The 25,758-nt window shown below is 38.2% G+C and overlaps 2 protein-coding genes and 1 long non-coding RNA gene across 7 annotated transcripts in view; 1 reads left to right on the top strand and 2 right to left on the bottom strand.

Annotated features, from left to right (window-relative positions):
* ggt7 (gamma-glutamyltransferase 7) overlaps positions 1–8,713 on the bottom strand; it is a 27,634-nt gene extending 18,921 nt beyond the window's left edge. The window contains exons 1-6 of one of the 2 annotated variants that reach the window (XM_079401440.1): positions 8,619–8,713; positions 5,284–5,480; positions 4,980–5,206; positions 2,776–2,927; positions 1,382–1,496; positions 1,178–1,245 (exon numbers count right to left, since the gene is read on the bottom strand). In XM_079401440.1, the coding sequence (XP_079257566.1) occupies positions 1,178–1,245; positions 1,382–1,496; positions 2,776–2,927; positions 4,980–5,206; positions 5,284–5,473 (752 nt within the window). In that variant the 5' untranslated portion in view covers positions 5,474–5,480; positions 8,619–8,713. Of the gene's footprint in view, positions 1–1,177; positions 1,246–1,381; positions 1,497–2,775; positions 2,928–4,979; positions 5,207–5,283; positions 5,481–8,180; positions 8,435–8,618 lie in introns of those variants that run through there. The other variant, XM_079401441.1, reaches the window with a different exon arrangement.
* Positions 8,177–16,970, top strand: LOC306859976. The gene is made up of 3 exons (XR_013783350.1): positions 8,177–8,412; positions 9,305–9,354; positions 16,231–16,970. It is a non-coding gene; the product is annotated as an uncharacterized lncRNA (long non-coding RNA).
* tp53inp2b (tumor protein p53 inducible nuclear protein 2b) lies at positions 9,364–18,076 on the bottom strand (the record flags this gene model as incomplete). 4 transcript variants are annotated; one of them, XM_079401442.1, is made up of 4 exons in its annotated part: positions 9,364–12,954; positions 13,724–14,144; positions 16,258–16,609; positions 17,832–18,069. In XM_079401442.1, the coding sequence occupies 3 exons, from the start codon at positions 16,379–16,381 to the stop codon at positions 12,687–12,689; spliced, it is 813 nt and encodes a 270-aa protein (XP_079257568.1). In that variant the 3' UTR covers positions 9,364–12,686. The 4 variants fall into 4 exon arrangements, with proteins under 4 accessions (XP_079257568.1, XP_079257570.1, XP_079257571.1 ...); XM_079401444.1 differs by having other exon boundaries at positions 9,375–12,954; positions 13,724–13,853; positions 17,832–18,076; XM_079401445.1 differs by lacking the exon at positions 17,832–18,069 and having other exon boundaries at positions 9,381–12,951; positions 13,724–13,853; positions 16,258–16,383.
* Between the last annotated feature and the right edge of the window lie 7,682 nt (positions 18,077–25,758).

The following is a 25,758-nucleotide window of genomic DNA, read 5'->3' on the forward strand; positions in this document are numbered from 1 at the left end:
AAGCTCAGAACAGGGAAGCCTATGATCAATCAGTTCAACAAAACTGTTCTAACTGAAAAAAAAACAAGCTGATAAAAAGGCCAAATCCAATATTTGGAAAGTTTTAGGCCAATGCAATAACATTAACTTGTATTTTCAGAGAAAAAATCCTATCCTACCCAATTAAAATGATAAAAGAGAACTGATAAATAGAGATGGGTATCGTTTGAATCTGATCAATTCCAGTTCTGCTTATCGATTCCAGTTCTTATTGATTCCCATTTTCGATTCCAATGTGGTAAAAAAAAAAAAAAGTCAAACATTTAGATATCAAACATATTTATTTTGTGTCTCCTTTTGCAAAACATTGAATTGCTGCTGAATACCATGAATAAAAATCAGCTGGCTACATAAAAACTGGACTCGATTAAGTGCAAAATAGAGCTGCACGATTCTGGATAAACCTTTTTTTTTTTTTTTATTGGAGGTTGTAGTTCTCTCCCAATTCTGAAGAAAAGAAAAATAGACAACTAAACCAAATCTGATGGAATTTATGAACGGAATGATTCAATGACTCACTCAAGATTGACTTGTTTCATTAGTGGACGAATCAGTGATTTTGAGTCAATCTCTTGAATGAATGATTCAGAAACTAATACATTTTTAACAGCCACTTCTCGCCAGCTAAAAATAAAAGATGCACACACAGGAATTGATGGGTGGAATTGAAATTTTAATTTACAACAAGTATCCGATTCCTGACCTTAAGTATTTGATGCTGGAACTGGAATTGATTTTCAATTCCTAACCCTACCGATAAATATAAGGAAAAGGGCTCTCTATTATTTGTGCATAACTTTGAGCGGGCACACAGTAGGATCCAATAAGCCCTTAAAATTGACCTCTCTAGAACAAAACCACAAGTAGAAGCCTCATTTCCAGATGTGTTTTTTTACACAAATATCGGTAGTACTTTATTTTACAGTCCTGTTCCTCATGTACATACCATGTTCTTATTATAGTAATTACAATAAGTAGGTAAAAACTAGGTACTTGCCCTGAACCTACCCCTACCCCATGTAGTTACCTTATATTACCAGAACTTTCTTTGGCAGGTACAAGTATACGTACTTTATAATAATGTGCAACCCAAATATTCTCAACACTACATTACAAATGGGCTTATCTTAAACTGTACCTTCCATAGAGCTGATGAGCTTGATGTAGTCCACTGATCATGCCGGGAACAGCCACTAACAGACCTGACTAACAGACAGAAAGACAGACACACGTCACTGCAGAGCAGGCACAGTGCTTGCATTATTCATTCGATTCAGATTTTTAACATTATCATATGATGCACTTAAAGACAAGATGAAAGCAAATGAAAATAAACCTTTACCCTTTGATTAACATGCAGCATCATGTCCTCGTGAATCCCAGAGGGAGCCGTCTCGCGGAAGTCAATGACCCGGCTCTCATTCCTGCGGATGTCATGGACGAGCATCACGCCACCACTGAGAAGAGCGTGAGATACAGTCACTCACTGTTTCTGATTCATCACCCGCTAAATCAATTTCTCTAGCCCTGCACATGTGCCTCCTTACAAAACTTTCGACAGGATTCCTGAAATCCTTCACCAGTTGAATTTCCATGCCCGTTCCAGTTATAAGTGATTTACTGGAAAAGGATGTCTTAAAAAACCTTTAACAGAGATTTCTGGCTGGATGTTCAATATAACATATTTAAGCAATCACACCAAAAATAGTCATTGTACACTGCTTCACATTAATCAAAAATCATGTGTTTATTTTATTTAAACCATGTATTCTAACAGAGCCTAAATTTAAATTTATGGGCATAAAAATATGGGCATCTTAAATAGAACTTTTTTAAATAGAAATATATACCTAAAGGAGTAGACAAAACAAATACTCACAAGCAGATAAAGCTATCTTATAAATATCCATTATGTCCATAACTTTTGCTTATTTCCATTGCTGTTCCACCTCAAATCACAATTATGTTTTCAAACTCACAAATCCTTAATATTTGTATTTTTCCATTACAGTGTAATCTTTAAAGAGATATTGCACGCAAAACTGAGAATTCTGTCATCAAGACAGAAAAAGTAATCTAAGACATTGTAAAGTAATCTATATGAATCAAGCTTTTTAATCCAAGTCTTCCGAGGAGACAGAATCACTTAATATGTTGAACAGATTTAATTTAGGCTTTTATTCACATATAAGCATTTATCACATAAAATATGGTAAGTGGAAGATCAAAGGTAGGCTACTTGCTTGATGCACAAGAACAAACCTTATTGGTAAAGCATGTCAGAGCTTCCATTTACCAATTTTAAATTTTGAGTGAACCATCCTTTTAAAGGTTACCTTATAAAACAATAAGGTCTCTGAACGAGCAACACCTTCAATCTTCTCAAAGAGCCCATAAAATCACTGGCCAGAACCTTCACCCTCTCTGTTCCTCTCTGGTGAAACGAGCTGCCAACCTCCACTTGAAGTACTAAGAGACCATCATGTTTCAAGAAATAGCTGAAGACACTTTTAACCAATGCGCGCAAACACACAGACACACACTCCGTATTTCTTCTCTATCTCGCTTGCTAATCTAGTTGTCTAATAAAACTGGCATTGTGCAAATATTGTGGCTCATTAATGAATTGCCTAAAAAAAAGTGTCCTCTTTTTGTAAGTGGCTTTGGATAAAAGCATCTGCTAAATACATAAATGTAAACAAAGACTGCTGTGAACCACTGAACTAGCGCTCGTACCCGCCGATGCCTGAGGTGTGAGGATGGATGATGCCCAGGCAGAGCGAAGCGGCTATGGCGGCATCAACGCTGGACCCCTGTTTGCCCAGAACGTCAAAGCCCAGAGACGTGCAGCGGGCCACATCCGTCACCACCGCGGCTTGCTTATACACCTGAGGACAGAAGAGACTAAAATAAGGAAAGGTTCTGTTCTATTCGGGGAAAAAATCTATTGGAATTTTTCCTTATTTTCACCCATTTTATCTTCCACCATCCAAAACGCATAAGTAGTACTCAATAGCTTGGTTTCCATCCAAAGTTGCAAATTTGTGCGCAAAGTTGGAATATCACATAAAACATTTGCAAATAAGCACTGTTTCCATGCAACAAGTCAAAGAGAACAAAATCATCACTTCCTGATAAACTGGCATTAAATATCACTAAGAAAAGTGTAAGAACCCACTGAATACAATAATTTTCATGCATAATAAACTACTTGTGCCTCAGAGCAATTTATTAATTAAACGCAAAATGCATTTCCATCTCCCTTTTTTGCATAAGTCGAAATTTTGTGTTTCCATCACTCGCTTCTGATGCAATACTTCAAATTGTGCATAAAAAACAGGGTGATGGAAATATAGCTACCAACTAGTGCTGTCAATCAATAAAAAAAATAAAAAATAAAAACACATTTTTCTGGAATTAATTGCAATTATCTACATATTAATACAATATATTTATACTGTCAATTATGTAGAAACAACATAAAAATTGTGTATTTTATGACCTTTTAACTACGAATCCTATAATTAATAAACGCCAGTATCATTGATATCAATACTGCTACTGATTTCTCTATTTTCCACAAGTTGGTATGATTCTTTAGGGTCTTCATGAAATGTCTGCTACATACTTTGGTTAAATTCCTCAATGGCCAAGTAAAACAACACCCTTTTTACCTGACAGCCAGCTGTTTCAGTGCATGTCTCTTTAAATGCTAATGAGCTCTGCTCACCCCACCCCTCTCTTCCGTGGAAGAAGAAAGGCGATTTGCAAATAATCATAATAAATAAAGTGTGAGGCGTACTTCTTCTGGAGGAACAGTAGGTCCTGATCCATCCTTGAGTTTGAACTTTTTAGCAAGGCCGTGGGCGAGGCTTGAGCAATATTATCTCATATTGCTCATAAAATCAAAACGGCTTGATAATTGAGACTGTTTAGGTGTTTGGGGATTAAGTAAAAAGTAGTGAATGGATATTTATCATTGTAGATTGGTTGTGTACACACTTCTAAGACACATTTATATGCAAACACCATGTAAAAGTGAAGTTTGTCCGATTTAAATATCTTTTCCCTCAATCTTAGACATTAATTATAGCCATTCAACATTACAGACTGATTACAACTAAAAAAACATTATTTTTAACATTTATTTTGAAAAATGTAACTTAAGTGAACTTAAAACAATCTATAAATACAATAAACTTAAAACAAACTACGAATTGAATATAGATTCATCTTTATTCAAACTACAGAAGTTAATCAGCGAAGAGCAGTGAGTGATTTCTCTTTTGTTCTTTGATTTACAACAATGACAGACTACAGCAGGTTTCACTTTAAAAGCAGTGCTGTCTCTTTGAAATCTAATGCACATGACGTGGATTTTCTCCCAGTTCTTTACGGTCATTTATGACTTTTTGACCACCTGAAAGCAATCCCCATCTGTATCATAACTAGTATCATGAACTACTTTCAGGCACTGCGTAATATCACTGCGTCTGCTGCACCCACGGTACGGCAGCAAAGCTCCTCGATTATTACGCCGGAATCAGAGTATCACTAGCCATTTTTGCAAACTTTTCATTTTCCGTCAGTCTTAGTTTTAAATAGGAAAAATATTGAAACTCTTTGGTCGTTTTTAAGCGAGCTGCTAACAGTCTAATCAGATTCCATGATCTATGCTAAGCTAAGCTAAAAGTGCTACCGTCAGACCCGGAGATCGGCTGAATGGATTCAAAAACGTTAAAACTCAACTGTTTAACTCTTGGGGAGTTTTTCTTTCAAAAAAAGTGGTGTTCCTTTAAACAAACAAACAAAAAAAAACACACAATTAAGGTTGTTAATTTTGACAGCCCTAGTATTACATAAACTTCAGTGAGCAAAGCAAATTTGAGGTATATCATTCACTGAAAACCAACCAAAATAGTGGTAGTACTTCACAGCACCTGTGGGTCTCCAAAGTAGATCTGAATTATGAGGGCCACGGTGACGCCCGTGGCGAAGGTCAGGCAGGCGGTGATGATGACGGTCAGCCCGTCACGTGTGCAGGCACAATCCTGTGCCAGCGGGTCTCTGCTGGTCTCTCTCAGTGGAGAGATGTCCTGACTGGCCAAGTCAGAGGCGGAGGAGGGCAACCGCTGCAGTCGGGCCGACTTCAGAAACAGATCAGGGTCTACACACAGAGACAGGACAGAATTTAGGACACTACGTGGAGACTATGTCAGATATTACTATGATCAAACGTATTACCTGCGTCCTGCTCACTGAGGAAGTTATCATCGTCTTTGCGTGATTTGAGCGTGTTGTCGGCTGAAACATCATCTTCTGGTAATCTAGGGAAGCTGGTGATGCTCATGTAGTCCACAGGTGAGTATGCACTGCTCAGAGCCGCATCCTTCTCCACCACCGTCACTCCCGTATCGGCTGCCGGAGTGTACATGATTTACCTGAAACCACCAACTGGAATTCAGCACAATTCTGCATTCATTATGCTGGACATTCATATCACAGTTATTCAATATAACATACAGATTGCTAGAAGGAAGAGGTATGTTTGTAGGCCAAAATCTGTAAATGAGTTGCTTTTTAGCACTTCCAGTTCCATTGTCCTTAAAGGGCATCAACCATGCCCCTTTTTACAAGATGTAATATAAGGCCACATTCAACCGCATGACAACCGCATTTCCTTACAGGTGTGAGTCTCAAAATGTCCAGTTCACACAGCAGCTTAGCATCTCGAATACTGTCTGTGTGAACGTGCAACAGGAGTCAAGCCCGTATTCCTTACCCGTGACCAAAGTAAAATCAAAGATGGCGATGTCTGTAAAACTAGAAGTCTTCTAACTTTCTGACACAACAAGAGTCCAATCAAGCTGCAAGTTCATCCGTTAGGTCTTCATTAACTGACAACAGCTTTTATATTTGGGTGGAGAGCGAGCATTTGAATCGCTCGCAGAACAACTCCCAACTCCCCATGTTCAAAGTCACTCATTTTCTTTATAATCGCGCTCTTGCAAACTATTCAAGCTCCAACCTTTACTGAAAGAGTTGCCGGAAGCTTAATGGTGGTGATTTTGAAGTCGTGTGATTGCGGCGTAGTTCATTTACAACCTACGTCTAACTTTATGGTTCTGGTTTTTGTATTTAGATTTCAAAATTCATAAATGCTGATTATCTTGAACAAAACCCGTAGCCTAAGAATCAACAACTTTTGTTGGACACAGAGCTCATTTTTCACAGTAATCCAAAAACCAATGGAAAAATCCTGTTGGGGTTTTGTCAAGGGACCCAGGGACAGGGTGATTTGAACTTTTGAGTTGGCCTTACAAAAATATGCCATAAATGGAGCACTCTGTTGAAAAGAAATAGAGTAGTACAGGGCTAAAGCCTGTCTCATGCTGTCCACCTTCTTTCTACGACCCATGAGGCTTTGCGCAAATGATGGGAGTAAATCAGCAAAATGTTCGCTCTATGAACGCAATAAGCATTTTCAAAATCTGGGTACAATGAGGTGACATTAAATGTGTAAAAGCATTAACAAATGACTTTCAGAATACCACGAATAACCTAAAGATCCTACTTCTATCCGCAGCAATATTATAGATGTGTTAAATATCATTATAGTAATATGTCTATATTTCGTAATAATTAGATTTTACCGCATCCGTGTGAAAACGAGACGTGAGGATTTAGGGAGAAAAAATGAAAGATTCTTAGTGCATTCATGGTTTATATTGTAAATTAATCCGGGAGAGCAGACCGCAGATGCACAGTAGCCTATATGTTGTCTTTTTTTTCCATTTACTTACAGAGGAATACAAAGGACACATAATCAGGAGGAAATAATGCAGCGGGCTGAAAAGAGCTATTCTATAGATATCGTCACATTAATATACACGTAACGTTATTCTCCTGACTTCTGAAAATAGAAAATGAATGAAAATTGACAGGATATTCAATCAAAATGATTGTAGCGCAATCTTATGATTTGAAACGCTTTGCTGCAGTCTTTTTGAGTGGAACTTCCCCAAACCGGAAGTGCCTCCCATCATTTAAAACCCAGTAGGCTCGTCTGGAAAAAGGTGGATAGAACAGGGATCTCCAACCCTGCTTCCGAAGAGCTACTGCAGAGTTCAGATCCAGCACACCCGTCTGTAATTAGAGTAATTAGCTGCTTGATGTGTGTTTGATTGGGGTTGAAGCTGAAATCCCCTGCTGAAGAACATCTGTATTCAGTGGTTCTCAAACCTGTTCCAACACAGCAGATTATGAACGTCTCCTTTCTCTCACTCATACATTTGAGGTCTTGACTAATGAGCCGCTGACCTGAATCAGGCGTGTTGCCTTCTGTAGAGCTGATTTACAGCTAAATTCATTTTCTAATGAATGAATGAATGAATATTGACACTGTTAGTAAACTGAATGAAAATGAACAAACCTGAGCTGAATAATGTCACTATTCTGATCTGAATATCATGAATTTGCTGCATAATTGAATAATTTATTATAACTGTTTCAAAGCAGCTTCATCAGGAATTATCAATCTGTATTGTATTGGAGAGTTTTATCCGGGATGTACAGGATTTCCAGTGCTGACCTGGTCTATTTTTATTTGCCTGCATGTGTATATGTGTATTCATGGGTAGACGCAACTCTCTCCCTAAAATCATTTAACACCGCATTCTCTTCTAACTATTAGTCAGCTTTTAAGACCAAACTTACTGATAGACTACATTGCATTTTCAAAAATGTCACATCACAGGACCATTTTAAACAAACTAAGAGCTGTGAAAACCTGTAAGACCTAAAATATTTATACTAATGCATTATATTTCAACCTAAAAAAAAAGGTTTTGCATTTGCATTTTGTAAACTTCCTCTTTTAGCATAACTATAATGACTACTGACATCGCACCCTGAACTGAATCAACAATTCAACATCAATATCTAATACAAAACTCATCTGAAATCACAATTTATCACTCCCAGTGTAACATTAGAAACCAAGGCCTCCAAATCTATTCACTGACAGCAATGAAGGCCTGGTGGATGTTCGTTTATGGAAAGATAAGGCGATATAGAAGAACAACAACGATCTGTCATGTAAAAGTGAAGCAGTGGATATAATAACCACCCCTTCTTCGTACCATATAAAGCAGGATGCGCGTGAAGAGCAGACGCTTCCTGGATGATCAGTTCCCCTTCAATATATCCAGACCCGTGTCGACTGCACGGATGATGAAGAGCACTTATAATAAAGACCACAATTAAAATAAAGCAGAGATCGGTTGATTTCTGTAATTCAGCAGCTGAGTCACACTTTCGGTGTTTTTACACGGATACAAACCCGAAGAAGGATCAGCTGACAAACCAACGCAGGTGTGTGCGCGCGTTCACGCGTGACGCGTTTTACCTTTAAAATAGCAAGACGGCGCGTCGCGAGCAAAACAAGACACAGGGGTGTTGAGATGTATTTTTAGCTCACAGCCAGTTTTAAAACGCGACGCAGATGCCCGTCTGTTGCTTTTGTTTACATCAACACAATAGCAATAATGTTTTAAATCCAGCGTTTTCATCATACTTACAGGTTAAATACGCTGTCCGGGTGTTTTGTCACATATTAGGCTACTGCAGGTGAATATCTGCCTTCATTTCTCTGGATGAATGCAACACTGCGCGTGCGCGCTCTGAGTGAAGAGACACTGATCCTGCCGAGCAGGCTCTTGTGTTTATCAAAGTACGCCAAACACACTCCGTGCTTCTCAGGAATATGGACATGGAATTATTAAGTTTACAGTGTAGCTAACCCTTATTTTTATGAAGCAGCGCAAAGTGTCAGGCTTTGCATTCCTTCCCACATGAACACAATACTATGTCATTTATAGCATATGCTATGGTGTTTTTGAACCGTACTATAGTAAAGTGTATTGTACTGTATATATTTTAGTATTTACAACACTTTATACTACGGGGCCGTTGAATGCTTGAATCTGATTGGCTGACGAACGTTCTGAGGTGTGCAATTATTTTCAGGGAAACGCACGGCGAACGTAGTTCCAGGCAGCTTTCTTGACCGCATTACAGTTCCATATCACTTCGCATCGTTGTCAGCGCTGCCCTGACGATTTTATCAGTTAGCCTAGTGTAGCAACTTAAAGGCTACACATGACATGTCTCACTAGCGAGGTAATAACAGCGCTGCATCTTAATGTTTACATATATAAGCCATTTTATGTTTTACAGTCATATTTACTTCTAACATTCATTGTAGGTGTTATTCAAGTCATGTGCATGAAGACAGAAGCAAGAAGCAGCACGCAGGTAAATAATGAGCCCTGATTGCAGTTGCATCCTGAGTGTTTATTGTTATTGTCTGGTACCTGCATTTCTGCATGGATGCTGGAAACCCATCATAGTATCTTGCATAGGTCTCTGATGCCCATGTCATATGGATAAACAGTCGGCACATCATGAAAACCATGCAGAAAGGCACAATCACCATAGATATCATGTACACCAATCATTTTTAATACTCTATTTGTACTTTGTTACTAAGGTGAACATCTCTTCTAATAACAATATGAGGAAAAAAATACAAGCATATTTATTTTTGTTATCTTTTCTCATTTCATGTTTTCAGTCGACCTTCCCTTAAATCACAAATAACTAATCGCTTCCACCAGCCTAATGGACATCATTCTGTTCCCACAAATTAAATTAATCATATTGAACACACACACACACACACACAGAAAAATAACACAGAGTATACATTGCCCAGCTGTTGCGCTGAACAGCAGCGGTGGATCTGTTCAGAGGGCAGAGATCACTGTACGTTCATTACGCGATTTTGCCGTGTCCACTTCATCTAACATGTAGAAACAATGCAAATAGAAGACGACCTTCAAGTGGACGATGTTAAGGACCCTTGTAAGGCTACAGGGCTTTGGATTTTCCTAGATGCACCACTGACATTCGTACTTTACTCTCTGTGGAGTCAATATGATGTAGAAACAGTCCATTTAAAATGAAAACAAAGAAATAAAAGCATAATTAGATTTACATTATAGTTATATTATTATGTTAATAGCTTTAGATAGCCTACTACAATAATAGTTTTACAGATTTTGGCAGGTGATAGGAAAAACTACAAGAAGAAGTCTTAAAATGATTTAACACTAAACTGACAGAAGAAAATTGCATGTAAAATCAAATCCTCTTAATGCAAAACTGCTCAGTGGTGGTACTGACAACATGGCAAACGTTGGTTCCTATCATAAAATACCCAGTAAGAACGTGTACTCAAGTTTTTGGAGAAACATAGGGTTAAATGATACCATGAAAACAGGAAGGTGATGTTTCCATATGAAAATAATGCCAACACTGAACTGTAAATAGTTTGCAATTATATACATTTGAATGCAAATAATTGTTTACCTCTTAAGGTAGCTTTTTTCCCCAACTCATGCATGTTGGCATCTCATTCACCATTGCAAACGAAAACAGCATACTGCTAAACACCATGATTCTCCATAAAACGTAAGACAGTGCAAACTTCTCAAAGAAATGTACAAACAGTCATATAATTATATACTTTAAGCACCATTGTTAGTCTATTCATTACTGAATACACATAAGATAGATCACAACGTGGTGAACGCATTTCCTGTGAATGTGCCGAGAGCATTCGCTGACTGTCAAGGAAGAGCACATTTTAGGATTCGACGTATGCGTTAGTGCGAGTCCGTCAAAAGAGAGAGAGACGCTGACCCAGCAACCTCTGACAGACATCAGAATACAATGAGGATGTAAAGCACAATCGTATAATCAATATTTAAGAGGTTTGATGAAATGCAAATAATGACATCGTCTGAAAAAGGGATGTTTTGAGAAAGAGATAAATGGTCATGGGAAAACTTTTCGTTCTTTGTCTCTGTGGCCACAGCGATTTCACACAAAAGCATTAAGTGCTGGACAGGGGGACTTTTGAGCTACACTGAAAGCTTTGCAGTGGACAAGTACATGATTTTTTTGTGGAGCGTCAGGTCAATCTCACAAAAACTGCAGACAAATTGCATCCCAAAATCAAAAGTAACAATATTTTGCAGGTTATGCAGCCATCTTGACAACTTTTGTGAAATTCACCCAACAGTAATCCTCCATGAAGCAAATAAAGAGTCACAATCCTGCACATTCTATAAGCAATTATATCCATAATCTACGGCAACCTCTCCTCAGCTCTGTAAGTCGATCTGTTAAGACATTGCCCCGATACTCCTGCGATCGCTTCCTATTAGATCAGATGCTATCATGTCAGCTTTAGCTTCATGTCACATGCTAAAGAGCTGTATCCCTAAAAGATCATTGAAAAATAATAATGAATCTTCTTAGTAATATGTTGTTGTTGTTATACGAGTACTATCCATGATGTTTACCTGAAGGCTCCGTTTCAAAATCTAGATTCCTTAAGAAGCTGCCTCAAGAGACATGAATTAAAATAAATTTTGATTGTAACATGTACAATCAAAATTTATTTTAAAGTTTATGGTAACATGTTGCTAAGCTGTTTTCTATACTTTTTAGTACTGAATGAGTTACAAAGTACACAAGAGTTTTGATGCTTACAGTTGATTTCAATAGAATTTGATGTTAGCATGTTGCTAAGCTAACACAAGGCAACACTCCAATAAGGACACCTAAATATTGGGTGTAAATATCTATTTATAAATGCACTGGGGTATCTTTCCCATTCAGACTATGTATAGAATTGACAGTGCCCACTTTCTCCACCATCTTGAATTGATTTCTTCAGTGAAACTGCCTTTTCTTGGAAGGATACTGCCTTTGTGGAAGCACACATATAAATGGTGTTTCCTAAATGCTGTTTCGATAGGCAACTCGCTAGGTTTAGGAACAGAGGACATTCAAAAGCAAGCAATTAAATGAAATTGTTTGGGAGTTTAATTACTTTTGAAAGTTAGCACCGCTTTGCTGAAAATTAGGCAGCAACATCTACTTTGAAATGACCTCTTTACAAACGTATCTGGCTAGATTTGTCTTAATCTGCAAACTCTCAACTACTTGTATCTATTCTTGCGTACTCACACTTTATCTACAGACTTTTTATCCTTGTTGTCTTTAAGTGACCTTTACATTGCTGTAGTAGCTTTTTGTTCTCTCAGTGTGATATGATCTTAGGATCATATTTCCATGAAGCATTCAGTGGTTGGCTCCTTCTTTTGACAATTTAACCTGATTATGTTTCAACAAACAGTGCCAATGTACCTGAAGTGTCAATGTTATACATTTAGAAGGATGTATGTAAAGATACAGTTTACACGTGTCTCCTTTTCAACTATACTCCCAGACAGGGAAACTGATTTGGGTGTTATTGGAGGTACATGGGCATTATATGAAAGCAAATATATGAATCGTCTTAGAGTAATTGTGCTTGGTAGTGGGTTTCCAGATAAGAGTGAAAAGAGGATAAACTGGCTTGTGCTCAAAGACAAACCTGATTAATATGAAACTGAATAACATCATAGCATAAAACCAGTAAAAGCAAAAGGAAAACTTGAGAAGGCAGGGGATTCATTGGGAGGTGAGGGTTTCTTGGGGTGGGTTATAATGCCCTCAATGTAAACTTTAATGCATCAGTGGCAGAAGTTGCGCTGGCACGGTTGGTGCAGGAAGGAGTTGCGGGTGTGGGTAGTGCGCCGTTGCACCTGTTCACGCACACGATTTTGGCGCTGCATGCGGTTGCGTGCCAGGTGGCGACGCTCAGTGCGGGCTTTGGCCCTCTGGACCCTGGAGACCTGGGTGACTTTAGCCAGGGCGTTTGCCTGTGCGGCTGCTCCTCGGGTCACCCGTGTGGTCATGCTGCTCCTGGTCATTACAGGCGCTGCTGATTCAGACATCCTGCTGTAACAGTGCAGATAGGAGGAGGAATAGGAAGCGTTTGAGTGAGAAGCAAATAGACAGAATGGAGTGAAAATACAAATAACTGTTATATATGCCAATAAAATAAATAAAATAACCATATTAGAATAATATATTACCTTATTTATTACTTATATATATATATATATATATATATATATATGAGGCTATATTATATAATCTAATATTATATAATGTTGTGGGCTATCTGTCAGGCCCACTGAAGGCTGGTCAGTATGTCACGTGTGCACTGATAGCACTGAAGTGAACTAACCCTGGAACATAACCTGCTCCGGAGCAGGTTATCTTCAGAAAGCAAGTTACTATGGTTACTTGCATACCTCGAAAGTAACCTCCGATTTTGGAACCGAAAGCTGAGGTTATCCGCTCGCTTATCCTCAAACTTACCCGGGTATGTCACATAACCTGCTTTCTGGAATACACCCTAGGGGTTTCTAACCCTGCTCCTGGAGAGCTACCATCCTGAATATTTCAGCTCCAACCCCAATCAAACACACCTGAACCAGCTAATCAAGTTATTCAGGGCTACTTGATAATTACAGACAGGTGTGTTGCAGCAGGGTTGGAACTGAAGTCTGCAGGACTGTAGCTCTCCAGGAGCAGGGTTGGAGATCCCTGGACAAGACATTTTGTCAGTCACCTGGTTTACATTTGTTTTGCGCAACAAACACAAACCAAGTGAAATTGCATCATTGCAGAAAAGTTCACAAACAGCAGAAGTGAAATTTACCTGACACTGCCAGCCAGGCTGGTGGTGCTCTCTTCCACCGCAGAGAGAGGGCCAGGGGAGACGTACACAGACATGCTGGGGTGCTCGATGAGGAGGTCCTCCATGGGGCTGGCCTCCGCCGAGGCTCCCTCTGCAGTAAAACAGGGGGGAGGGGTGACAAACCAGCTCTCATCCATACTGCAGGAACACGATCCCTGCTCACTTAACAACACATTCACTTCTACTGACTCAAGGTGAGAGAAGGAGGCAGGATCAGGAGGAGAGCAGATGGAAGGGGAGGAAGGATGTGCCAGCTGTATCCTGCCTGCTCTAGTCCTGCGGTTTCTGCAGGTAGGAGGAGAGGGGCCGCATATCTGAGATGCGTGACATTCACTGCGGGGACGGGCGCATGCTACTGAAGCTGCCTCTGGCCCATCCTCACCTTCAGTGAAGTAGGAAGTGATAGAAGACAGAACAGGGTGTATTTCCAGAATATGAAAGGTATGGTTGAAGCCATGCGAGTGGGGGATGCCAGTACCATGAGCACACATACCAATAAAAGGAATTCATTCAAATATGGACAAATGAGAAGGGATACAGAAAAAACATAAATACTACCATTAGTTTTTTTAACCCTTTTTAAATTATCATGATCTACTCACCATGTACTACTTTGTACTACTAAGTCCCAACAACTTGGTTCCAAAACCTAGTGAGATGCCTACTTGTGCAGCATTTCAAATGGGAAGGGTGTCATTTCTAGTAATAGTCTGAACAGCTCAATGAGACACAGTATAGCCACACTTACTCAACCATTGGCGTCAGTTGTGAGGGAAATAATGGCTAAAAAAGGAGATTGTCACAGGAATTACACACTTCACCAAACCTTAGAGCCCAGGGGTTGATAGTTACCTGTTCATTAAAACCAGATTATTATTTCAGGTAGTTATGCTGACAGTTTTACTAACTTGTTTAGGAATAAGTTGGTGCCAGTAGCCAAGTAGGCAGTGTGCTGACATAAAAGGCCGTTGTGTTGTGGGTATCCTGAGTTTGAATCCCAGATCCCTCTCTCTCTCCTACTTTGCTTCCTGTTTACTTTTGGAAAAACAAAAACTTGCTCAGGGATATTTGCTGCATTCAAATATGTCTACAACCTTGCTATATAGTTTGCGAAAACAGCACACCAAAGGAGTAGTGTACAGTAATGTAAAAAAAAAAACAAATAGTAGGTGAGAAGTACCTGGATGACCTGTTACTTCTATTGAGGTTCTGGAGCACACATTCGATGTACAGTTTACTGTGCCGAGTTACGAATGGCGACAACATGGTAGATCTAGTATTTCTGAATTTTAATCATTCTACTCATATTTATACTACATTGAACATATTTAATGCTTTCAAATCAAATGTAATACCTGCTAGACAGGATGCGGTTTCGGACTACATGCGTTTTTTCGTATTCGTCATCCTTTCCTTTCAAAATCCATGTTATGGATGCGAAAACGCAGAAAATCGAATCTGAGCCAATTTTTTTTTATGATGGACGAAAGTTTCAAAGGCAGTGTGTAAACATGATTGACACAAAGTCGTATTTATTTTTTAACATGCACAAATTTCGGACTCCGTGTGCAATGACCTTATGATGGTAGTTGATCTGGAACAGAAAACTATGCTAATATTGTTGATGTTGCTATTTGTGCTAATGTAGACCATTAGCACCATTTACATTTTTTTAATTATATGCTGTATGGCACATTTTGAACATTTGAATGACACAAAATTGAGCTGTGCATCTACAAGTATTAATATTTACATTAGTGCTGTCAAACGATTAATCGCATCTGAAATAAAAGTTTTTGTTTATGTAATATGTGAGTGTACTGTGCATATTTATTATGTGTATGTATATATATATATATATAAATAAGAGGACACACACATACAGTATATATTTTGAAAATATATATATATATATATATATATATATATATATATATATATATAAATAAATATATTTATACAAATATAACTATTTTCTTAAATGTATACATGCAAGTGTATTTATATATACATAATAAATATGCACAGTACACACTCATATATTATGTAAACACAAACTTTTATTTTGAATGCGATTAATCGTTTGACAGCACTAATTTAGATTCAAAGAGTATGTTTTGGGCCTTAGAGTATAACATCTTTAGCCTAGCAAAATGCTATTTTTAGCATTTGATGATTCCTGTGGGCTTTGCCTGAGGATTGTTATTTGCATGTCATGCATACATGACTGTTAAAACAGTTGCTGGCTATGAAAAGCATTTCAGACCGGGTTGTGTTGATGCCTCACAAGCTGCCTTAAATAGTGAGGCAGTTCACTAAGTTTTGGAACCAAGCCAATGTTTTCCAAATGCATAGAGATTAATCCATTACATTCAGTAGAATGTTGCCTTTTTACTCTGACATCCACTTGAAACTAAATTAAATATAACTTGTTCCTTGCCTTTATTTTGTAAACTGTATAAATGTAGGTCCCATTAAAGGCAGAGGACACTCACCGTGCAGATTGACCAGGAGCCATCCCTCTTCATCAGCCTCAGTCACACAGGGCTTTGGTCCCTTCATATCTGGAGTAACTTCTTCCTCGCTTCCAAAGAACAAACTGGTGAACCGCTGGAACATGGCTGCCTCGGAGGTCAAAGGTCACAGTTTTTTGTTTTCTGAGGGATAGCTGCCTTAGAAGTTTTTTTTTTTGTTTGTTTGTTTTATTTTAATAGCTGTTTAATTAACTAAAGTCGCTATTTTTTTTCAGTGATGTAACAGATGGCAGGTTGATCACAGGTTTATTGGCCTTTTTTGAGTCTTCAGAGAAGGCGCAGTATAATATAAGGTCTCAGTTGGTGCAAAGATCTACATTTGACAAAGACAGAAACAACAGAATTGGTCAAGAAAACCATATCATAAAATAACATTTCATCAAAACAACCTCTAGAACAACAGATTTAGTGGCACTATGAGTATTTGGCTTTTTTTTTTATATTTTGTAAAATATATATATATGTTACATAGTGTTACAATTCATGAAAATAATCCTAAACATGCTACGATGCAATGTTTTTATCTTGTAATTTTAGGCTGAAATATGACTACTTGTTAACTATGACTGGAATATGAATATGAAATATGACCAGTATCTATCTCTCGGTCTCTGTTAATCCACATCATTAATTCAATTTAAATGATTTTAAATGATAATCCCATTCACTGAACTAAAAAAAAAAAAATCAAGTCCCAATGGCTCCCCTGCAGGCGGGCTTTAACTAAGCGTCAGTGGGCGGGGCTTCAGATGCGCAACCCTGCGTCGGGGTGACGTCACATGCGCACTGACCCCGCCCTCATCATCAGACCCGCGGACAGAGTCTAAAATAACAGAAAGGAAGCAGGGTCATTGATAAAAACCAGCTAAAACAACTCCGTTTACCAACAACATACAAAAATAGCCTTTTCTCCCAAGATAAACCGAGTGCATTCACCAAGAACGAAAACCCGTTTAATAAAAATGACTTTATCGTACGCCTGACAGATACTGTTTGAAAAACAACACCGATTCCTGTGTTTACCGATGAAACCAAGGCAACCGTGGACATATATCAGAAAAACAGTCAAGCAAAAGTGAACATGAACACATGAAAGCATATAATGCGAAGCGAGAGAGACTGAGGGTCACAGCAATGACAGCTCGGATCAAGAGTATTACCAGCTCTCAAATAAACACATTCTCTTCAATAACACCGCTTTCATCAACACTTTAATATCAGAAATCACATTCACTGCCTCCAAGCGTCGACTAGGAAACACAATATTGAAATGAAGTGAAGTGACATTCTATGCTTAGAATGCTATTTTAAGCGACTTCTGAAGGTAAAGATCAGAAAAGCATCGACAGGCTGTGGTCTACTCTATGAATACGATCTCAAAATAATGATCAAGCCGTATATGATGGCAATTAAACCGATTAATAACCGAATAAAACACTGTTCATACAGATCCATGTATGGATAAGAGTTTCTGGACGGATAGTTTCTACAGACGAACTAAATTCAGCTCAAACCCGAGGAGATTAGCATCTTACCTGCAGAATTATTCAAGATGTAAACACGACGATCACAATAAAAACAACAACAATCTTAAAGCATAGCTTCAGGTCTTCTTTTGTACGAGGTAGTAATTTCACACACACACACAAATAAAAATATGAAAAGTCTTTCTTCTTAGAAGAAATCTGCGTGTAAATAGTGTGTTTTTCCAGCAGATATAGTTTGTGATGTTATTGCTTCGCCAGCTGATCCGCAGATCACAATATAGCACGCACGGAACAGCTGATGGTGACGTCACGACGTTCATAGCAACGGCCTGGCTCCGCCCACCGCGGCCGCTGGACCAATCAGAGGCTTACACCAGCTCCAGGTGGGGGTTGGGCAGATAGTGTTATCAACGTCATTGCAATTAAAAAAATAAAAATAATCGCTTATGAAATCCCATAAATATACATTTAGCCTTAAAGCGGACTGCATTTAATAGAGCTTGTGTTGTTTTATTTTGTGTAGAATAATACTGAAAAGTTATTTATATTGTTGATAACATTATTTTAGCAAAGTTGAAAGTCATTAAAACTGTAGAGTTGTGTAATTTAACCGTGAAAGATTAGGACAAGGCCGAGCGAGCTGAAATGATTTACAGGCTTGTTTGATTATATAGTAATCTGAGGTGTTTGAAATGTTATATCACTGGTGTGGATTAGGTGCATTTCTGCTACTGCAGGTAATATGAGCTCTGTCTCTTTAAACAGTGTTTGTAAATATTGCCCTCGCTATGGGGGCGGGACTTAGACTGCCACATGTCACCAGCAACCAATCACAACTCCTGGTTTGAAAGCTGACAGGTCAGCATCCTATGGAAAACAGCTGGTCTTGAAAGGCTTTAGGATCTTTAGATAGTAACTCGTATTATCGTATTACCACTCGTTTTTATTTGCATATTTATTCTAACACTAGCAGACATGTAATAAACAATATTAGCAATAACAACATTTTAATTGCATGCATTTTAGGATTATGAGAGAGACAAATTTATAGATCAGGATATTATGAAGACTTTTTAAGTGGCCTCTTTTGATTTGGGGCAATTATCTAGCAGCCAAAAACCCTAGTAATCAAACAGCAATGCACTTGTACCTAATAAAACATTTTAGCAAAATATAAAATATAATTTTGCAGTGGACAACAACACCAAAAATCTAGCAATATATATATATATTCTTATATACGCAATATATACTTTTGCTAGTTTCTATTCACCACTATAGAACTATTACATCTTTTGCTTCTGAGAAAAAGGTTCTAACATCTGGTATATATGACATGATATGAACATCTGGGGTATATTTGTAGCAATAGCCAAAAATACATTGTATGGGTCAAAATTATTGATTTTTCTTTTATGACAAAAATCATTAAGATATTAAGTAAAGATCATGTTCCATGAAGATATTTTGTAAATTTCCTACCATAAATATATCAAAACTTAATTTATGATTAGTAATACGCATTGCTAAGAACTTCATTTGAACAACTTTAAAGGAGATTTTCTCAATATTTAGATTTTTTTGCTCCCTCAGATTCTAGATTTTCAAATAGTTGTATCTCGGGCCAAATATTGTCCGACCAGCTTTCAGATGATGTATAAATCTCAATTTCGAAAAATTTACCCTTATGACTGTGGTCCAGGGTCACATTTAGGCTTCAAATGATCTGTTACATAGAATTTGACATTTACAACATCACCATTTGTTGACTTGCTTTTACTTTAAAATGTGAGCATACTGTAGCTTGCTTGTATTGATGCCACCAGACAAGTTCATTCCATGCACACCTTCCAGTGATCACAAATAAATGCAAACGAGAACCCAACCAAATATTATAACCTGTCCATCGGTGGATTGTGATTTGTAGCCCTTTCCATATTCTAGAGATGATACTACATACAGTATGTCAAACCAATGACACCTTTCCAGTAATTCCTCCCTTTCTCTGAGTCACCTGGTGATTTGTCCTCTACACCCTGGATGTTGTTGTCATTATTTAATTAAAAACAATGGACATGATCCTACATAAAACTGCTAACACAATAATAAAAATGAAAACTGAATAAGCAGGGACAAAAGCCTCCAGCGTGTACTTTTATCTCACGCCTGCCCTACAGAATCAAACAGGCACGGCATGCCCCGTTTGGTACGCAATATTACATATTGAGCAAGCAAAGTGTCATCAACCAGGCTGTTTCACAAGCATAAATGTTTACACACACACACACACACACACACACACACACACACACACACACACACACACACACCGAAAGACTCTCCATAAACATATTGATTTTTATATGATATGACCTTTATATATCTCCAGACTCCAACCCTTACTCTATCCAAATCCTCATAGGAAAACACAACTTCATTTAGTATTGACGTGTATACTCTGAAATTGTCCTCACAATGTCAAACATTTCAAGTTTTACGATCCCTGTGGGGACATTTGGGAACACATGGACCACACATACACAGGTGAATAAATCTGATGTGCTATATAATACTTTTTTTTGTCCTGTCCCAGAATGATAATGTGCACAACAAAACATAGGCAATTATGGATTAATTGTGGAAATGTGATTCAAGTTTGAATTTAGGGAGGCAGAACTACAATCACATAACTACTGTATTTCATTTTAAATAATATTTCTCTATGTATAGAACACATTAATCACATTTTGTGACCCATAAACATGCTATCATACACACATGTAAGCCTATTATTAAGCCTATAAGTCCACATAGCACCTTTTGACACCATTGGCCTTTAAAGATATGTGCTGGCTCCTGATTACAAGCCAGTGACCCAATTTTAGTGCTATTTAGCATCGTTTTTGTTTAAAGTGTATATTAGCACCAGTTATTGTTTGTTTTGGAATCTGATAGAGCATTTGGCTCTAGAAATAGTGAAGCATGACTTAACAAGCATATGATCTTTATTGCATGGACCATGGTAAATAAACAAAAAAAGGACTTAATCTCCTAGAATGCTTTAATACCCCCCAAAAGTTTTTAGAGTCAAACAACATGAAGCAAGTTTACAAAATGGAAACTTTTAACAGAAGGCCTACATTTAATGTTCTTGCCCATTTTGCATTGGACTAGTCAGTCCAGTCCAGTCCAGTCACAATCTGGTGGTCAGTTCATTCAAAATGTACTCTTGAATCAAGATGGAGCCAATTCTCAAATTTTGAATTTCACCCAATCTTTGTGAAAACACAGTGGCTTCACAACATTGCTCTGTTTCTTTAAGCCACATCAACTTGTGACTCAACCAATAGAGTGACTTTGGGCTGAGGTGGAAGGAGTGTTTGGAAAACCTGTTTGGAAACCACTATTGCTGCAGAAATTTAACACCACAGCGTCAGTGTCAGACTTTTGTCCCCGCGTCTTGTGTTTCCTTGTACTCCCAGTGTTTCCATGCCCATATTTGGTTTTTCCTGTTCCTGTCCTCGTTCAGTTCCTATTTTGTAATCATTAGTTCCAGGTGTGTGTCATTAATTATAATTTACTCCACTGTTTATCCACTGTGTTTCCCTGAGTCCAGGGTCTGCTGTTGAATTGTCTTCCTGGATGTCACCCCTTAGTTCGTTTCCCTGAGTTTGTTGAGTTAAGGTCCATGTTGAAGTTTATTCATCGTCTCCTCGTTCCAGTACTTATTGTGTGAAAAGAGACAGAATTGCAGACACAACAAAAAGTAAGCGGCCCCTTCTCCCCTTTTGTTTACAGTTTTTTTGAAAAGTCTTTTGTTTTCCTTGTTTTCTCCTGACACCACTCTTAATGCTCTGTTCTGGCTCGTGGCCAACTACAATCTCCCCGTGGGAGCCAGAACCAGCCCGTCGTCAAGCCCGTCAGCTGATTCCTACTCAAGCCCGCCACCATCCGCTGTTCCCACAGGCCCTCCGGCTGTTCCCCCGTCAAGCCCGCTGGCTGCCGCTCACTCAAGCGCTCCATTGTCGGCTCCAGCCCGAGTACACTCCAGTGACAGCTCCTCGAAAGTGCTTTGCTGTGCCTGCTCCTCCAGAGCGCCCTCCAGTGCCAGCTCCTCGTAAGCGCTTCTCAGATCCCGAGTTAAGCCCAGGAAGGGCTCCTGATTCCTCGTTTATCCCAGGAAGGGCTCCTGATCCCCAGATCTGCTCAGGAAGGGCTCCTGATTCCCTGTTGAGCCCAGGGAGGGCTCCTGATTTCCTGTTCGGCCCAGGGAGGGCTCCTGACCCCCCCGTTCAGTCCTGTAAGCTCCCCCAAGTACTTTGGGGGGGGGGGTAGTATGTCTCCAGCCGTAGAGGCCGAGGCCAAGGCGGGGGTGGGGGCTGGGGCTGGGGCCGTGGCCTCTGAGGCAGATCCGCCATGGCCTCCCGAGCTCCCTGCTCCACCGTGGGTCCCGGAACGGGTTTCGTTCTTGAGGCCGTCTGTCCTGTCCTTGAGACAGGATGCCCCTCCCCTCTTGAAATTGAAATTTCTTTCCTCCGCTGCATACATTATGTACTTCTTTCCCAGCTCTTTCCTCAAGTGTTGTCGGCTTGTTTGGCAGGTGTCTTCTCTCAGGCCTTCACCTTTGCTTAAGGGTGGAAAAGTGGGTGAAAGTTCACTGAGTGGCGGTGCTATATTGTGAACTTCAGCAGTCTGTACACAACACTTGACTGGAGTGACTCTCCTCGCTATTTATGAGCATCACAGAAACCCAAGCCTCTTAAAATGGTAAGAAAATGCATAGTCTGTTTATGAGGATTTCCAGATCCTAAGTGGCTGTGAAAGACTTTCACAGATGTAGATGTCAGATAGCAGAGAGATAGAGCTGTTTTGAGAACAAACACCACATCAGCTGATTTTACTGTAGCTCTCTACCCTAGATGCTGTCATGCTTTGAAGCTACCATCATGGCCCTCTTAACCTTTCCAGATTACTCCCTAAAAACAGACGTGGTGGCCACAGTGAACCAGCTGAAGTGCTTTCTATCTTGGACGTTACAAAGAACTGGAGGAGGAGCCAGATGAAAGCTCAACACAAACCCTCAAATAGGGCAGACTCTGTGGAAAATCATCAATACAAATGCCAGTGAGCTTTTGTTAGGGAAAGGACCATCCTATCTCTTTTTATTCAGTCTCACCTGCGGTACATTCAATCAAGGATCATCCTTATTCAAATATGTTAGGAATTCAGATGATGACTGTATTTTGCACAGACTTGTTGGTGCACTAAATGCTTTTTATAACTTGCCTTTTATGGTTAATGATCCCTGTCGAGGCATTTTAAAATGGCTCAGCTCCAACCCCTTGAGACACGTTTCTGTCCTCTAAGGCAGGGGTTTTTAAATTTGTTTGAGCCCAGTGCAATGCATTTTTAGGATTGCCTTTTTGATTTGAAAATGGAAAACAAGGCATTTTAGACATGCAGCATAATTTTGCTATATATCTGCTGTTTGGATCAGCAGTCATGTTTCAAGATTTTTTATTTTTTTATTTGTCACATACACAATTATACAGGGTTTAACCAGCAGTGAAATGTAGGTGGATCAGAGCTAATATATATATATATACTTTGTTAATCAATGCTGTTAATCTCAACTGGCTGTCACCTTTATCTTTTGTATCTACAGAACAGACATGTTTGCAGACAGAGAAAGTCCAATTACAAGCTGTACTTCATGCGCTCTCTCTCTCTCTCTCTCTCTCTCTCTCTCTCTCTCTCTCTCGTAATTCTTGACAAGGCGGAGGTCATTTCTGGGGCCTGCTGACTGTCTCTGCTCTCACTCTTTATCTTTAGAGTTCACATGGAGCGTTTTCGGGTCAGAGTGGGATATGATGACATGCGGTAATCAACTGTAGCTGCAAGTGTTCAACCATTTTCTGCATGGTGTTCTTTAAAATACAATAGCAGATAGCTCTTTGAACAGATCTCTGAAAAATTTATTTTATTTACTCACGTTGTTCCAAACATTTGACTTTTTCTTTCTTCAGTACAACATAAAAAAAATGTTGAAAAATGTCTTTAATTTTGTCTAAAAATAAAATAGTGTACTCTTAAAAATAAAGGTCCAAAAAGTTTTTTTTTTTTTTTTTTTTACAGGAATGCTGTAAAAGAACCATTTCAGGGAACAGTTCTCCCACATGGCAAAAAAAAAATGTAGCCAAAATATATTTGAAATATATACTAAATATATGTTGCAAACAGTGAAACTCAATGATATATGTTTTTGAAATGGAAAATATATTTAGTTTCAACCTTCGTATACCAAAATATATTTCTAAATGTATTTAAGGGACATGAAAATACATTTCCAGTTCAGTAGGCTAAATACAAACCTGGACTGGCCTACTAGAGATCAAAATCAGATTTATAATTATTTAACCATGCTTAAAATCTTTATATATTGCAATATTGAATTTTTTTGGAGCATTTTAAAAATTTAAAAAACTATTTTTGAAAATATATTTTAAATGTGTAATTATATTTTCAAAAATATACAAACAAATGGCAAATATATATTGTTAGAAAATATATTTTGAAACATATTTTAGCAAATACATGTGGGTATTTTTGTATATTTTTAAATATATTTAAAATGTATATTATTTTTTTTTTTAGTGTGAAGAACATTGTAATAATCTAAACAACATATTTCCACTAAAAGAACCTTTTGTTCTTCAAGGAACCATCAGTTCCAAAAAAAAAAAACGTGAGTATACTGTATATCGCTAATCTGTAATTGTGACCCTGGAGCACAAAAGCAGTCTGAAGTCGCTGGGCTATATTTGTAGCAATAGCCAAAAATACATTGTATGGGTCAAAATTATCATTTTTCTTTTATGTCAAAAATCATTAGGATATTAAGTAAAGATCATGTTCCGTGAAGATATTGTGTAAATTTCCTACTGTAAATATATCAAAACTTAATTTTTGATTAGTAATATTTTTTATTTTATTTATTTATTTATTTATTTTATTAAAAAGGATCCCCATTAGCTGACGCCAAGACGACAGCTAGTCTTCCTGGGGTCCAGACAATACTTACAAAACACAATAGTTACATTCACAATTACTCCCAAATATATCACATATTTATTCACATAAAAGTACAATAAAGAGTAACAATACTGAAAATACCTATTAAAATAATAATATAATAAGGAAAAGCAACATAGCACACGACACAACCTCACTCAACCAATCCAAATGATATTATGATGTTGAGAACAAATACAATTTTAGTCTCTTTTTAAAAGCAGTTTTTCCCTTGATTTCACGAATAACAACTGGAAGATTGTTCCAAAACACAATTGACCTATAAAACACAGTCCTTTTCATAGAGTCAGACTTAGGTAGGGGTAAAGAAATCTGTTGACTATTCGCCCCTCTTGTGTAATGTGAATGCATATTTGAGCAGTAAATTATTTTATCCTAAAAAAATTTAGGAGTCTGAGTGTTAATAATTCTATGAAAATATACTAACATATTAGCAGATAGTCTATGCTTGACCATCAGCCACGCAAGACGTTCATGCATCTCTGCAACACTAGTCCTAGAAGAACAACCAAGAACCAGTCTTGCGGCCTTGTTTTGAGCCACCTGTAATTTTTTCAAAAGACTGTTTGATGCAGCAGACCATACAACAGAACAGTAATCCAAATGACATAAAACCAATGTACAAACAACACGACAAAACAACTGTGAATTTAGAAACCGTGCACATTTACGGGTTACTGCAACAGCTCTACCCATTCTAGCAACAACTTTATTGATGTGATCAGACCATGACAATGTGCAATCAAGCCAAAGTCCAAGAAGCTTCACCTTTTTCACTTGTTGTATATTTTGACCATTTACTTGTATATTAATTTTAGGATTATCAGATAATCTATACTTAGACCCAAATATTATACTCGTTGTTTTTGATATATTTAGAACA

The sequence above is a fragment of the Barbus barbus genome, assembly GCF_936440315.1.
Source record: "Barbus barbus genome assembly, chromosome: 40".
In the NCBI taxonomy this organism is placed as follows: Eukaryota; Metazoa; Chordata; class Actinopteri; order Cypriniformes; family Cyprinidae; genus Barbus; species Barbus barbus.